Below are 15281 nucleotides of genomic sequence, written 5' to 3'. Positions count from 1 at the left end.
CCCACCCTGTATATTATAGCAAGAGCTCTTCGACCAAAGTAAAAGAAAATCCATCATTACTTTAAGACATGAACATCATAAATTAGTCTCATCTCATCTGGGACCCAACTGTCGACTCTATCCAGGATTAAATTTCTAGGTACAGATGTGCAAAATACTCCAAATACTGTAAGTATGGGAAACTAACTCTAACACTAAGTGTAAGGGTACCACAGTTAGAGAAGTTACACTCGATTACCATCTATTTGTATTTAAGATGTAAACAATGAACACTTTTGAGTGAAACTAGATGACTGGACAAAGCAGTAAATGTCTGTTCAAAGCAAAGACCACAGCAGAGCAGATGGTGACGGTCCTGGAGCAAATGGGACATTCCCTAACATCCAGGATGATGTGAAGATGGAAACAAGGTAGCAACAATGACCACCTGACAGCCAGAATAGCAGAAGAGCACAGGATTTTTAAGAATGGGGAACAGACACTGATTGGAGTGGGGAAGTTGTGGTAATGAACAAAGTAGCAGGAAAAGTCCATAAATCCATGAATGCAGATGTGAGAGCAAAGATTTCCCCTGTTGAATTTAACAAAGGCATCATTCCATCGAATATCAAATGTTGCCAGCACGATAAAAAGACAAGCACTAGTTTTGTCACAGTCCTGGGTTTGTGACCCAGTGTTTTGTGTTGTTTATTATTAATAGTCTTTGCTTTTGTTATATTTAGAATTGCTAGTCTTTGGTTTCAGTGTTATTAAGAGGTCTTAGTCTTTTGGTTACTGTCTCTATGTCTCAGTGTCTAGTCTACGTCTTTGTGATTGTCTTGTGTTTCCTGTTTTACCTTGATAGTCCCTGTCTTATATCAATGTATTCAGCTTTGCCTCCTCTCTGTCTTGTGATGCCTGAATAGCCCCAGCTGTTTTTCCGTCCTGTTTCCCATTCCCTCGTCATCCCTCGGTGTAGATAGCCCTGTGTCTTTTTCTGCTTGTTGCTGGTTCGTCTGCGTGTTCTCATGCATTTCTCCCGTGTATCACCTGCTGAGTTCTTCATGTTCCCTGTCAAGTGTCTCTCATCGTTGGTCTGCATGTTTCCCCATTTCAGGTTTTTATGTTTCATTTCTAGGTTTCTAGTCAGAGGCTTTTTGTTGCTGCTTTCAGTTTAGGTTTTTGTGTTAGTCTAGTTGCTGCCAGTTGCCGTTTGTATTTCGCTTGGCCACTGTAAAAAAGCTCACTCTCATTAAAGTCACTGCCTGCACTTGGGTCCTTCTCGCATCTCTCCACACATCCATCACCGCGGCCGTGAGAAGTTTCCTTTGCAAGAGTTTATTAGAATTACCTGTCTGAGAAATTATAATTTAAAGCAGCATATCATGTCACTGGAGTCCATATGACTGTTTCTCAATGTGCAATCAGCAGTCATAGCTGTCTGAAGAAGACTGTGAATGTGGCCTTCATGGTGAAAAATCCATGTCTCTACAATGTTGTGTTTGCCCAAACAGCAGAGCAGTGGAGTACATCAGATCACCAACCATTACAATCACTGACCTAAACACAGCTGAGATGGTTTGGGATGAGCTAGTCAAGGGAAACAGCTGTCAAACAAGCTCCAGGTGAAACCTTCATGAAGATATTTAAATTATGCAATGTCGGTCCAGTCAACAGTGACCTGTTTAGGGTTAGGTTCACATTTACCTCTTTATAGGGAATTGTTAACCATCTGGCACCACTGAAAGGGAAATCTTTTAACAGGACTGCAACCTATTTTAGCCACATGGCTAAAATGCAACCTAACCCTAACCCTAAGTGGTTTGCTTGTGACCAAATGGCTGTTAGTACGTAACAAGATGGCTATCACGGATTTGCTATAAAAAACATCTTGATGATCCTCGAAACCTTTGGGAAAATATTTTGTGGACTGATGAAACAAAAGCTTAACTTTTTGGAAGGCTTTGGAGTCACATCAGAGCTGGTATCAAACTTGCAAAGCAATTCATAGGAATATGTAAGGGTGACAAATATGCAAAAACTCTGAACTTATCACTGCAAAATCTCCAGTGTTAAATTGACACTAGAAAGTGTCTATATGTGATGACTAACAGTGACTAACATTAGCAGTGTTGTTTTTCTAACACTGAAATATTACTAGCATTTTTAGTTATTTTCCAGTGATAGAAAATCAGCACTGCTCAGTGTTAGTCATTGTTAATCTTTAACACTGACTAGCTTACTGTTAGAAATATAACACTGTCAAAAGTGTTAATTTAACACTCAATACAGTGAACACATATAGACACGTTCTAGTGTCAATTTAACACTGGAGATTTTGCAGTGCATGAAGGGGGAAAATACTCAGAATAGTTTTCCACTGCATTGCATAAATCAGGTTTGCCTGTTCATTAATAACTTTTATATAATTGACAATAAAATGACACTAGAGTTCTGTATAATGGACATGTATTCTCAGGTTATCTGGATTATTTGGAAATTTAAGATACAGAAATTAAATGTCATCAGCACTCTGAATGGGTGTGATATTTCCTGAGTTCAATGCCAAGTGGTCACTTTCTGTTCCTAATTTTTGTGACATGTTAAATACAGAAGCTGTTTGCACATCTCAGGAAATCTAAAGGGTTCAAACACATGTTGATCACACTTCCCTCACAGGATTTCCCAACAACATGCCACAGAACTGCATTTTGAAGGACCTCTGACCTTTTGAGTGTATAAGTTGTGTTGCTATTAACCCTCTGAGGTCTGAGTCATTCTAGGAGGTAACATTAACCCTTAACCTACCCTAACCCTGTATTTTGGAGAAAGAGCAAAGCAGACTTTTTGGGGGGGAAAAGTAAAATCGTTTTCCATGTGTTGCAGTTAGAATGGCTATTTTCTGTGCTGCCCAATTGCCAAGTCTTGGAGAAAAATATAATAAAAACAAAAATGATATATTCTGATTGCAGAGGTTCAGAGTTCAGAGGGTTATGGTTGGGGTCATCACTGACAATGGCTTGGACCTCAGATGGTTTAGTCTGCCTAAAGCTAATGTGTTTAAAAGGCAAAGTACTACATAACTCCAATCCCATGCTCCGTGATATTTTTGGCTTTTGAAAAAAAAGTTTTCAGGTCTTAAAAAAAATAAACATTGTCATTTTTACACATTTTTACACATAAACCATAAACCAGAACAAGTATTTTTTGTGTGTTTAGCTTGCAATAAAAAGCGCCTTGATGCAGCTGTTGTTGTGATCTGGTGCTGTATAAATTAAACTGTATTGAAGTGAAGAACCCCAGAAGGAAAACATGTCACCGAGCATGATAATATTTTAGGGATGTGATGAAAGTGTTGCTCTGACAAAGTAGCTCTCCCAGGATCTCCGACTGAGTATCTGGAGGATGTGCAGGAGGTCCAACCTCTCTATGTGGAATGCATAACTGGAAATGTATGCAAGGTCCGTAAGACCAAGTACAACCGACAAGAGTTCATTTTGTTGCAACATCTTCTAGTTTCTGAAAATATGCTTGTTCAGCATGTAGCTAAAATGCAACCCAGCCCTAGCAGTACTCCTAAGCAACTGTCTGATTCCTGGTGGATGTTAAAGTTAAAGGATCTGATGCTAACATCTTGGTGCTTTGGGAATATGAGTAAGAACTGTTTGGTGGGTCACAGACCTTTTCCAAAAAGTCATTTTTATGCTTCTCCAAACAAAGGGTTTGTTCTCCTCATCAGTAATGGAGCGGCAGGACCCCCATCTGTCACTCGTTCAATTTTTCCTCATCAGGTAAAAAATTTCATGTGTTGCTGCAATCCCAACCACAAGAGGGGAAGTGAAACTCAACACATGCTCACAGTAGAGCTTAATGGGAGTGTACACAAGTTAGCTGCTGCAGTCACACACATGCCAGAATCACACTAAGACACTTTCATGCAGCTCTGCCTAGCGATCCAACATGAAGTTGTATGTGATTGTTACACTGTGTGTGCTGTTTACCATCACCGAGCAGGTAAGAAAACACAGAAGACATTGTGATATTTTAATTAAATTAACTGCTTTATGTTAACAGTTTTTTGCTTTGTTTAATATTTTAAATTTCAGATATCTTTGTCTGAGAAGTGTGTCTGTGAATTTGCACAATCTGGGAAAACTTTCCCTCATGACAAACTGGAAAGAGTTCAAGATGCCGCTTCAGACTGCAACAGCAACCTTATGCCACAGAAGGTATGTGTGTGTGTGTGTGTGTGTGTGTGTGTCTGTGTGTCTGTGTATGCATTCATGCTAAGTACTGTATGGCCACTGCTCTGCCTGCAGACTATAGAGCTGGAGAGTTTGCTCCTTGGTTTGGATCGCCGTCTGCCTGTACTGGAGAAGGATGTATCGATGCTGGAGAAAGAAGATGATGGAGAGCTCTACGGCGTTCTCAGCCTCTACGTCATAGAGAACGAAATGACTGAGATCAAGGAGCTGATTGACAAGCTCAACAGCACCAGGCTGGAACAGGAGCATGTTACTGCTACGACAACTCAGCAGGTAGATTTACAAACAGATGAGGCATTATATTAAGAACTTGCTTTTCAAGTCTTGATCTTACAAAATACACACATCTAAAATAATTTACATTCCCATTAGAACCTTTTCAAAATGAGTTACTTAAATTGATGTTTTTGAAGCTACTGTCTCCAATAAATTCTGCAATGACAGAAATACTTTTTACACTTTTTTATTGAGAAGGTCTCCTCCACAAGGGCTCAAATCTCTCCTTGTGCTCATGACCTCTCAGTCTCTGCTTCCTGCTCTGCTGTCTTTGACAGGTTTGAGCCTGTGACTCTGTCCTTTTTAAAGGAGACTGTTGGTCATCTTAAGCCTGCAGGGTCTCCAAATGATGCTGTCCCTCCTCGACTTTTAAAAGAGGTGCTACCTACAGTTGGGCCTTTGGTTCTTGAGCTGGTAAACCATAGTCTGATGTCAGGTGTTGTCCCTAAAGATTTTAAACATGCAGTAGTCAAACCCCTGATTAAAAAACCTGCTCTCGATCCTACGGTTCTTGCAAATTACAGGCCTATCTCCAAACTACCTTTTCTCTCCAAAATTCTTGAAAAGGTAGTTTACAGCCAAATAATGGCCTTCCTGGAAAAGCAAAATGTGTTAGAGATTTTCCAATCTGGTTTTAAACCCTTTCACACCACTGAATCAGCCCTTTTAAAAGTTTTTAATGACATATTTTTAGCGACTGATGCTGGGGACTGTGTTGTCCTTGTGCTTTTAGATTTGACAGCTGTGTTTGATACCGTGGATTATGCCATTTTATTCTCTCGTTTGGAGCACTGGGTGGGCATTAGGGGCACAGCACTGGAGTGGTTCAGGTCTTACTTGGCGGGGCGAACTTTCTGTGTCAGTCTGGGTGACTATGTGTCGTCCTCCGCTCCCCTCTTGTGTGGTGTCCCACAGGGCTCAGTTCTAGTCCCCCTCCTCTTCTCTTTATATCTGCTTCCTCTTGGTTCTGTACTGAGAAAGCACGGCATTGCTTTTCACTTTTATGCTGATGACTGTCAGATCTATGTCCCTCTAAAGAAAAAAGGCAGATACCTTACACAGCCATTACTTCAGTGTCTCGATGACATTAGGGTTTGGATGTCTGTTAACTTTTTAAAATTCAATGATAAAAAGACAGAGGTGATGGTTTTTGGCAGCCCCACTGAGACCCCCAATGTGTATGTAGATTCCCTGGCCCAGTATGTTAAGCCAACTGTCACAAACCTGGGGGTCAAAGTGCACTGTGATCTGAAGTTTGAAAATCAGATTAAGGCAGTGGTAAAATCTAGCTTCTTTCAGCTCAGGCAGCTGGCAAAAATAAAGCCAATTCTTTCACGGCAGCACTTTGAGACAGTGATCCACGCCTTTGTTAGCACTCGGCTAGATTACTGTAATGCACTTTATATTGGGGTCAGCGCATCATATACAGTATTAGTCATCTACAGAGGGTGCAAAATGCCGCAGCTCGTGTTTTAACTGGCACTCGAAAGTTCGAGCACATTTCCCCTATTTTAGCCTCACTTCACTGGCTGCCCATTTCTTTTAGGATTCAATGTAAAATTCTTTTATTTGCTTTTAAAGCCCTCCATGGCCTAGCCCCATCTTATCTCTCTGAGCTGCTACAGCCTTATACACCCACCCGCTCTCTCAGGTCAGCTGATCAGCTGCTCCTGAATGTACCCAGGACTGGGCGTAAACTTAGAGGAGATCGTGCTTTTGCTGTAGCAGCTCCAAAACTGTGGAACGAGCTTCCTTTAGAGATTAGACAGGCCAGTTCTTTACCTGTTTTTAAGTCACTCTTGAAAACCCACCTCTTTACCCCGACCTTTGACACCACGTGAGATGTTGGTTTTTATTTTTATTTTAGTTGTTTTTAGGTGATTCGATGCTGTTTTATCTTGTTTTTGTTTTAATATAGGGCTGTTTTAATTTTATGTATTATGTGTTTTATTTATTTATTTTTGCTGTTTTCTGTTACTCTATTGTTTTAACTTATGTTCTGTACAGCACTTTGTTCCTGTGCTGGGTATTTTAAAGTGCTTTATAAATAAAATTGGATTGGATTGGAAATACATCATAACAACACTATGGTCTTCTTAGTCACAGTACTGCTACGACTTGGCCTTCTCACTGTATGTGCCGAGCCTGGCAGCCTTCTCAAATAGCAAAGTAGACTCTTTCTCTATTTCACAAACTGCTCTGTGGTTGCTCTTATTTTCCTCCAAGACTGCTCCTAATTAAAGGCTCAACACAAAACATTGTTTCTACCTGTGGAATAAAGGCTTTGCCTAATTTTTATCTATGGTTAGGTCTTCAGTCAGCCATAAACCCAGCCTTACTTAATGCACCCTTTTCATGTGTCAGCTTGTATTTTGAGTAAATGCTTATTCAAAACTCTTACCATATTTTACGTGCAAATAAAATGAGTTTTCGATCAGGTATTTGTGATGTTTGCTGATGTCAGCTTCAGGACCTGAGAGAAGAGATGCAGGAGCTAGAGACATTTGACACAATGCAAGTGGTGAAAAGACAACAAGCCAACCAACGCTTGAAGAGGGACTTGGAACAATGCAAGAACGGACTTCATCCCACCCACCAACCCACTGAGCCTCCACACGGTAAGCCCCAAAAGCTTCCTTTATGCAGCTCAAAGCGATCTGACCATAGCATAGCATTTGCAGATCTCCACACCTGCACAGATACCCAACATTAATTTGGCAGATATCAAAAAGCATGCTATTTAAGCTGCTTTAGCATGTCCACATTTCTGCAAGCCAATTTCAATTGAATTCAATTTTCAGTTTTATTTATATAGCGCCATATCAGAAAATTAGAGGCCATCCAGGTCTTTGTGTCATTAAGACAGTCCTGCAATTTAACTAATTGGTGTGCGGTATCTGGCTTCATGGATAGATAGAGCTGGGTGTCATCAGCATAGCAGTGAAAATGTATACTATATCTTCTGATGATACAGCCTAAAGGAAGCATGTATAATGTAAACAGAATTGGTCCTAGCACTGAACCCTGTGAAACTCCAAAATTAACCTTAGTGTGAGAAGAAGACTCTCCATTTGCAACCAACAACTTTGCAACCAGCTTCCAGCACAGAGCTTTCTTCCATTCTGTATGTTGATTAATCATTGCCACGTTGGTTGACAATGATGCCTGCTGTGTTCTGTACTGGAGTTTTGCTGCTGCTCTCCTTGCCTCTCCACTTTCCATGAAAGGCCCAGAGCAGAGCAATGTAACCAAACATTAACTCTTGCAGATGTAAATAGCAGTCTTACCTTGACTTTAATCCTGCTGAATAAACTACTAATGCCATATTTGGGAAGAAATCGGCCATGCAAATGAACACTATCTCTCGCTTTGTTTCCTTTAACATTTTATCCTCAGGTACTTGTCCCTATGGTCAGTTTCTGAATATAAGTGAACCGAGGGTCTACACAGCAGGAGAGTATCCTGGTTCATACAAGTATGGTGCCTGGGGTCGGGATCCCAAACCAGAAGCAGGGAAGGAGAGTTGGTATTGGCGGGTAATATTGACTTCCAGCAACAGATACGCCCACTACGTCCGTTTCTACTCCACCTTGAGCTCTCTAATCATTGGGGTGAGCATCCCTGGTAAGAACCCGTCCTTTTCTAACATTTTTGTGACATACTGGGGAACATTTAAGTGTAAACTATTTAACATCTCTGGCACAAAGGCCGAACTGGCTCTATAACAGCATCCAGTAAACTCCTTCAGTTTCTCAGTAGTTTTATTTTTTGCACAGCATGAGTCATGCAAAAATCTTCCGTTACTTTCAAAATCCAGCTCTCTTCCTGATAATTTCCGCATCAAATCTAAAGGTTCACCCTGAAGCTGTATCTCATTTTAAAGAAAATTCAGTCAATCTTTTAACTTTTTAAAAAGCAAGGCACTGCTAGTTTTAGCAAAAATGGGTCAAATGGGAATACACTTCAAATTTGTTGGAGGCTAATTTGAGCAGAGGATTGACACACAAGAGGATGTTTGTGATGCTGAAAATAAATTAAACAATTATCAAAGACCACTGAAAAGATGTATCCAAAAAAGCACAATTATTGTTCGTGGATAATAGAAAAACAATATTATAAAATGTAATAAGCTTTGTTTTTTAATCAAGCTTGTCAGTTTTAATCCTTTTCTTCCTTTTTCAGGTAACGTCCAGATCCACCCCTCGAATCCAACTACCAACACCATCCAAGGTCCAAATAATGTTCTGTATGGAGGCGCTTTGTACTACAACTGTTACAACAAGGATGCTGTTTGTCGTTTCAGCCTCACTTCCAAAATTGTTACCACCTTAGATCTACCCAAAGGAACCAGGTTGATTCACTTAACTCTGTCTTATGTCTCTGGTTATTTTGTAATAAAGATAATAAATACAGCTTGTATTTTTATAACAACAATAGCAAATACTCTTTTTACTCATATTTTACTCAGTACAAATATTAATTTTGCAGACTCTCTCATGGGAAATATATTCTTTTAAAAAGGAGAAACCATAAAGTACAGGTTTTAAGATATAAGCAAAAATGACATTTTTTGGTGTAAAACATTCATTTCAGTCCTCTGTTAATCAGGTACAATGCAAAGGGTAACTTCTGCAACCTTGATGAATGCTACCAATGCACTGACCTGGACCTGGCAACAGATGAGTCTGGTGTCTGGGTGGTCTACACCACCACCCAGGACTTTGGCAACTTGGTTCTCTCCAAGCTAGAGGAGGGTGAACCACCAGTGCTTGGAAAGACCTGGCGCACTTCAGTCTACAAGCAGGCAGTGACCAACACCTTCATGGCCTGCGGCATCCTCTACGCCACACGTTACGTCAACCAAGAGGTTGAGGAGATCTTTTACTCATTCAACCCCGTGACGGGACAGGAGAGGTTCAACGTTGGCATCTTCATGAAGAAGTTGGCTCCTAACATTCAAGCCCTGAACTACAGCCCTGTGGACCAGATGCTTCATGCCTACTGTGACTCCTACATGGTCTCTTACAAGGTGCAGTTTGAGTTACTGGATAATCAGTCCTGAAGTTAAATACTGACTCCAGTAATAGTTACTAAAGAATAAAAACAAGCTTTGAATTTGTGAAAAATGACACATACTATACACAATATGCATTATCAATTTACATACTGAACCAATTTAATGTCTCTTTCTTTTTACTGTTTTCCTTCAATAAATTAAAATCATTATATTCTAGTGTGTTTTTATTCAGTGTTATATTCAGGCTATGTTTCAAAAGTCAACATGGAGCTGCTGATATAATTTTAGATCAAATAATTGAATAGGAAGTGTAGAATTTAACTGACACCAGCTTTACAAAAAAGGGTAAAGAGCAACTCAGACGTAAAGAGAGATGTGGACAGCTTTGGAAAGCTTGAGCAAATCCATATCACTGGTATATTATACGACTCCATCAGGAAGTCAGTTCAACTGTCAAACGTATCTCACTTCTGAAAATTAGAAATATTCAAAGACCACAAGGAAAATGAAGGTTTTTACTGGTTATTCCACAATATTATAAAAAGATGCAATATCCTTCAGCAGACAAGGCCTCAGTGCAGAGTACTGTCTTCTGTACCAAAATAACTTTTGCCTGATATTTTGCCTAATAGTTCCATAATCTCCAACATCAGTTGGCTGAAACATGTTGACCCTTCTTCTCTCCACCTTCAAAATATTTGATTTCCTACAAGTTTCCAAATGTATGTTCACATTATTTTCAAACGTTTTAATGAGACGATCTACTTTGAATATTTTATTACTTGCCCACATTGTATGTATCTGGTATATGTTCCCATTAGTCAGGTGTACAGTACATAGACTGCTAGCCAAAGCTAGCTTGCGTACAGAGAGCGCGCTTGTATGAGAACAGGCCTCAAACTACACTTTACCCTGTGGCCTCTGGTATCATAAACGCAACATTGCACGCTGGTTATGAAGAGAACCTTTACTAAAAACAATGCTGTTGTTGAACTGTTTCTAAGAGGGTCCGGCATTTACTCGTTCAAGTATTTTGAAAGGAAATCATTTCAAAGAGCTGCTCTATATTAACCACATTTTTGGTGTCTAAGGACATCTCTCTATTAGGCTTCCCAAACGTGATCACCCACAAATCACCCAAAACGTGACAGAAAACACCTGAGTTGTCAAATTCTGACGTAAAGTCTTTATTTCTCACTTGTTACTTGATCAGTACATTGACAGAGACAGTTTACTTTGTATATGTATTTATATAATATATTTAAACTTTACAGTACACATCTGGATGACAACGAAGCCGGTAAGAGTCCTACTGTTGTGAATAGAAACAAGCTCAGAGGGAAGACTCCCACAATATGAAACGATCCAAATGAGAAAAAAGAACTTATTGCTTAATACAAATTGGTCATAATGGCAGTAAGAAGAGAAATAGTGTTAGCACATGAACCAATAAAATACCAAGAAGAGGTTACACCCTATTGTTGTCTTTAAAAAAAATCTCCAAGAGAAGAGGAAAAGAAGTACATTTTTGCACAATACGGTAATGTTAGAGTGCTCGGTTGGGGTAACCTGCTCTATAAATAAAAAGTATCTACAAGTGCAAGGAGGACCAAGGTCTATACAAACTGATCCAGCGCTAGCTTACAGGACCTGTGGACTTTCACAATTCAACTTCACTATTTAAAGACCTCGAAGAGGAAGGAGCAGATAGGAGATGGGTTTTCATGTACAGGGTTAAATGTCAAAGATAAAAGAAATGGAAAACATAGTGAGGATGAGGTGTGGGTCGACAATACTGTACAGCACTTCAAAAAGGGACAAGATACATTCAGGAGCCCCCCCAGGCAGTTTGAGTCATGTAGGAGGATGGCAGAAAATAGCTTAGTGAACAGAAGAAACAGTGAAAATGATCACAAAATCTGCTACATGCAACCTTGAGTTTTTGTGAAGTTGGCCGATGAGATTCTACAAGAACGTCTTTGATCTGATCCCTGTTTTCCACGTTTTGAGACCATTACTGAATATTTCAAGCAATTCAACAATCTCTCCAGCTTAAACGAATTCACATTCTTTTCCTTTAACATTCATTCAGCCATGTTTCAGGTCAGAATCTCTCTCTGTGTTTTGGTAATGATCTTTTCCCTTCCTCTTTACACAGATATAGCATTTTTTCATTTTCATTCCCAGCCTGTTGCTTTTTAGGGCCCCCTGGTGCTCACAACTATGACTAAAACACTACCGACATCTTAAAAAGTGACTTCAGCTGATAGCCCTTTAGGGTGCAACTGGGTTTGCCTGTGAGAGCCGGGGCACCTTGTGATTTTTTTTTTTTTTTTTTTTTTTTAGAGGGAGGGTTTTGTTTTGTTTTTTTTTTAAGTGGCTGGGGGTTGCCCTACATTCCGAGCTTGGAGCCCAAATGGCGCCAAAAAAGCCCCGCCCCTTACAGGCTGCCTCAGGGAAGTGCACACCTCAGCAATTGGAAGCTACGCCCCTTCTGACAGGGGACCAAAGGGTTTTCTGGAAAAACTGAAAGCAGACGAAGGTGACTATGGTACATGAATACTGTACATTAATGAGCTAAAATCCAAGGGAGCCCATCCCTGATCGCTATTAAGGTGGTCCAGGATTACAGCAGATTGCAGCACACAGTTGCACTAGTCTAAAACTACACATATACTCACTATGTTGCACTACACCGGTGAGATCGTGGCTTCACGGCACATCAAAACAACCACTAACCACATAGCAATGAATTCCATCTTGCATGTGAATTTTGTGTATTGCTTTTTTTCCATTACAAAATCCAGCCCACGCAGCTTTCACTTCAGTAGATGTGCGAAAATGTGTGTGTGTGTGTGTGTGTGTGGGTGTGTGTGTTTGTGTGGGTGGGTAGCTTTGGTATATCCACAAAGAGGGGCTGGATGCTGTAAGGGAAGGCAAGTTTCTGTGATGCCGACCCAGAAACGAGAGCTTGTCGGGCTGGCCTGATCCTGCCTCAGCTCCCCTCCCTGGTCAAGTTTGGTTTGAGTCAGGCTGTGATTGTCATGTTAAGAGACCACAAAGAGCTGCCTATGGCGAGATCCACATCCATGCACTACAGCTGCAGGCTGATGAAGGTGTTTGCATCCATGGCTCTATTTAACTAATGAAGAATGCCCTAATACTAGAAACTAATTACATACTAGAATGCCCTAAGATTACTTTCACATTCACATGCATATACATGTTAATAAATACTTCTTCTATTCTAGTATTATGCAGTGGATTGTCTGAGAAATGTGAGATGACACGCGGCTTAAAGCTGCACTCTGGTTTATTACGCTAATGTCGCTCCAAGCGAAATTTTGGAGCTGATGTAACATCATGTTCCCTTGCCGGCCCTGCTCGCGATGGGAGTGTAAAGGGGCTTTCTATGAATTAACGACTTTTTAAATGTAATTGAAATTTAAATGCTAGCTTTCTGACAAGTTCCTTGTTAACACAAACAGGTTAATCTGCACTTCAAGCTCATATAGCTACATTAATATTCCTCACTTTGCAAACTATATATAAGTATTTTGCTCATATGGGTGCATTTTCCACCGTCTTTATTAAGCATTTACATGTTTTACAGTGTAAGATATTAATAGTTTCAGGCTCACTTGATTTCACAGAAGGTGTTTTTCAAGTGCTTCACAACAACTTTGCTGCTACATTGGCTACGTTGGATTTGATGTTTTTAAATAATTTTTGGCTCATTTGATACCAAACAGCTCCAGATTGTCTTCTCACGCAAAATCAAGATGACTCAAAGACACTCATGTAAATATTATTGTGGCAAAAAGAAGAAGATAAAGCAGATAAACACATAAAGCTCCCTGGTGGTGTAGTGGCTTGGTTTTGGTGCGCTTGTGACTGGCGGCCTGTGTGTAATTTCTTGTTTTGAGGTAATGAGCCTCAGAATATGTCTCAGATACTACACATGCAGAAGCACAGACAGCCTGACAGATAGCTTATTATTTCAAAGTTTGAGCTGTTATAAACCTATTTAATATTTTAATGTAAATGCATCACTGGAGATAAGTCTAAGCATATGCTGATGATATCGCGCTGTTTCAATCTAATTATAGTTCACATGTTTGAAATAAGATCTTACCAAGTGCAGCTTTAAAGCAGCGTTGTGAGCTCTAACTATGCTTACAAATCCTCTCTAAGCGCTACAGGTGCACTCGGCTACGACACGCTGTGTTCTGCCGTCTGCCTAATTCTGGACACACCCCCGCGTGACTCTCAAACATCACAGAGAGAGATGCTCACAATCTGTCACATAAAAACAGAAAACACCCCATAAAAGTACTGCTCTCGTTGCTATGTCCTGCACTTTTACCAGCTCGTACCAGATTTCATCACTAGCTCTTTACAGCGTATTTCTGTATGGACTGTTGACAGAATTACTGTTTTGTGTGTTTGGGGGGTGGGAGGTTAGAAAGGGTGCAAGCAAAGAATGAGGCCACACTCAGCAAACACAAGAATGACACTTCAAGAGTAAATGCTAAATCATTGAGTTGTGGGAGAAAGGAAATTGAGGTGGATATTTAAATGTGTTTAGGGTGCTAAAGTAGCGTTACATATGGAATTTTACAGTGGAGGGAAGAAAATGGCAGACACGGGGATCCGGAGGACGTAGATGAAGACAAAGAGAGCTGTCTTCAAATATTACTATCCCTCTCCATCAAGCCTGACTACCTCTCTCACACCTTCAATCCTTATAAACCCCCTACTCCAGCTCTTGTTTGCACAGTCTGCCTCACTGTTTCTCTCTCCATCCCTCTACTTCCTCCCTCCCTCTTTCTTCCTGTGGTTTCTCAGCAGGACACCTCCATGGTATGGGCGACTGCGCCGACTCCCTCGGTGCTGTCAGAGTGGGTGCAGGCTCGTGAGCGGGATCCCTCCACGGAGCCGCCGCTGGTCAGGGAAGCCGTCCTGGAGCGAGCTAGGCGGGTCATACTGGCTGAGGGCACTGGGAGAAATTTCAACATGTCAAATTTCTTACATTTTTAAAAAAATAAATAAATAAATGCAATCAGTAGATGTTGGGGGGATGTAGGGAGTACATGCTAATGTGGATAACTAAAGAATATGTTTCTTCATAGCAGGTGAGAAAAGGCAGCTGACTGGCTCATACAACAGTCATGGATTGTTAGGCTTGTTAATTAAAGCTGTTAATGTGTCTACCTGGAGACACATTGGCAGCACCATGTACTCAGTCTGTGATATAATAAGCTCAGTTGTTCTCATGGGAACACACTATGATTAGTGTGGAACTGGGTTTGTTTAGTCATTATTAATTCACTGTACTGAAGAAAGATAACAAGTTGAGCAAAGACAGTTTGGGATTTCCTTAGAGTAATCAGGATTAAGTTAACCTGTATTCACACTTCCCTGACTTATTATGGCTCCTTCAGGAAGGTGAAACAACCCAGAAAAGCATCCCTGACAGTTTTAACACCGCACACGTTAGCCTACAGTTTTTCACTTACACAGCCAGTAGACAAAGACCAACCTCAGGAGCCTGTTTTCAGCCAATTTGCACCTTAAAGTTGAATTTTTCTTCTTTGATTTCCATTATTACCTCTGTATCTTGTTTTGCTTCCAACTGGAAATAAAACTAAAAGTTGCTGATAGGAAAAATGAGCAAAAAGCCAGAATTTGTAATAAATTGGAATGCAAAGGTAAACCTGGGATATTTGAATATCAAACTTGAT

General features: G+C 40.4%; 2 protein-coding genes across 8 annotated transcripts in view; one reads left to right on the top strand and one right to left on the bottom strand.

The window, feature by feature from the left end:
- Nucleotides 1–3833: 3833 nt before the first annotated feature.
- LOC100703406 (olfactomedin-4) lies at nucleotides 3834–9748 on the top strand. Its single transcript, XM_003439551.5, has 7 exons — nucleotides 3834–3993; nucleotides 4086–4208; nucleotides 4299–4517; nucleotides 6985–7138; nucleotides 7917–8144; nucleotides 8703–8871; nucleotides 9129–9748. Exons 1-7 carry the CDS (start codon nucleotides 3940–3942, stop codon nucleotides 9580–9582), a joined length of 1401 nt encoding a protein of 466 aa, XP_003439599.1. The 5' UTR covers nucleotides 3834–3939; the 3' UTR covers nucleotides 9583–9748.
- Nucleotides 9749–10703: 955 nt separating this feature from the next.
- The window catches only part of ndrg4 (NDRG family member 4), a 62998-nt gene continuing 58420 nt past the window's right edge, over nucleotides 10704–15281 (bottom strand). For all 7 annotated transcript variants that reach the window (XM_005449275.3, XM_005449279.3, XM_005449277.3 and 4 more), the window contains one exon: nucleotides 10704–14536. In XM_005449275.3, coding sequence (XP_005449332.1) covers nucleotides 14382–14536 — 155 coding nt within the window. In that variant the 3' untranslated portion in view covers nucleotides 10704–14381. The remainder of the gene's footprint in view (nucleotides 14537–15281) is intronic.

This window comes from Oreochromis niloticus, linkage group LG7 (assembly GCF_001858045.2).
Source record: "Oreochromis niloticus isolate F11D_XX linkage group LG7, O_niloticus_UMD_NMBU, whole genome shotgun sequence".
NCBI lineage: Eukaryota > Metazoa > Chordata > Actinopteri > Cichliformes > Cichlidae > Oreochromis > Oreochromis niloticus.
The sequence above is the reverse complement of the archived record's forward strand: the minus strand, read 5'-3'. Positions and strand labels throughout refer to the sequence as shown.

Coding starts and splice junctions, on each gene's coding strand:
- LOC100703406 (XM_003439551.5), top strand. CDS start 3,940: ATGAAGTTGTATGTGATTGTTACACTGTGTGTGCTGTTTACCATCACC. Junction 3,994..4,085: donor TGTTTACCATCACCGAGCAG/GTAAGAAAACAC, acceptor TTTAAATTTCAG/ATATCTTTGTCTGAGAAGTG. Junction 8,145..8,702: donor CATTGGGGTGAGCATCCCTG/GTAAGAACCCGT, acceptor TTCCTTTTTCAG/GTAACGTCCAGATCCACCCC.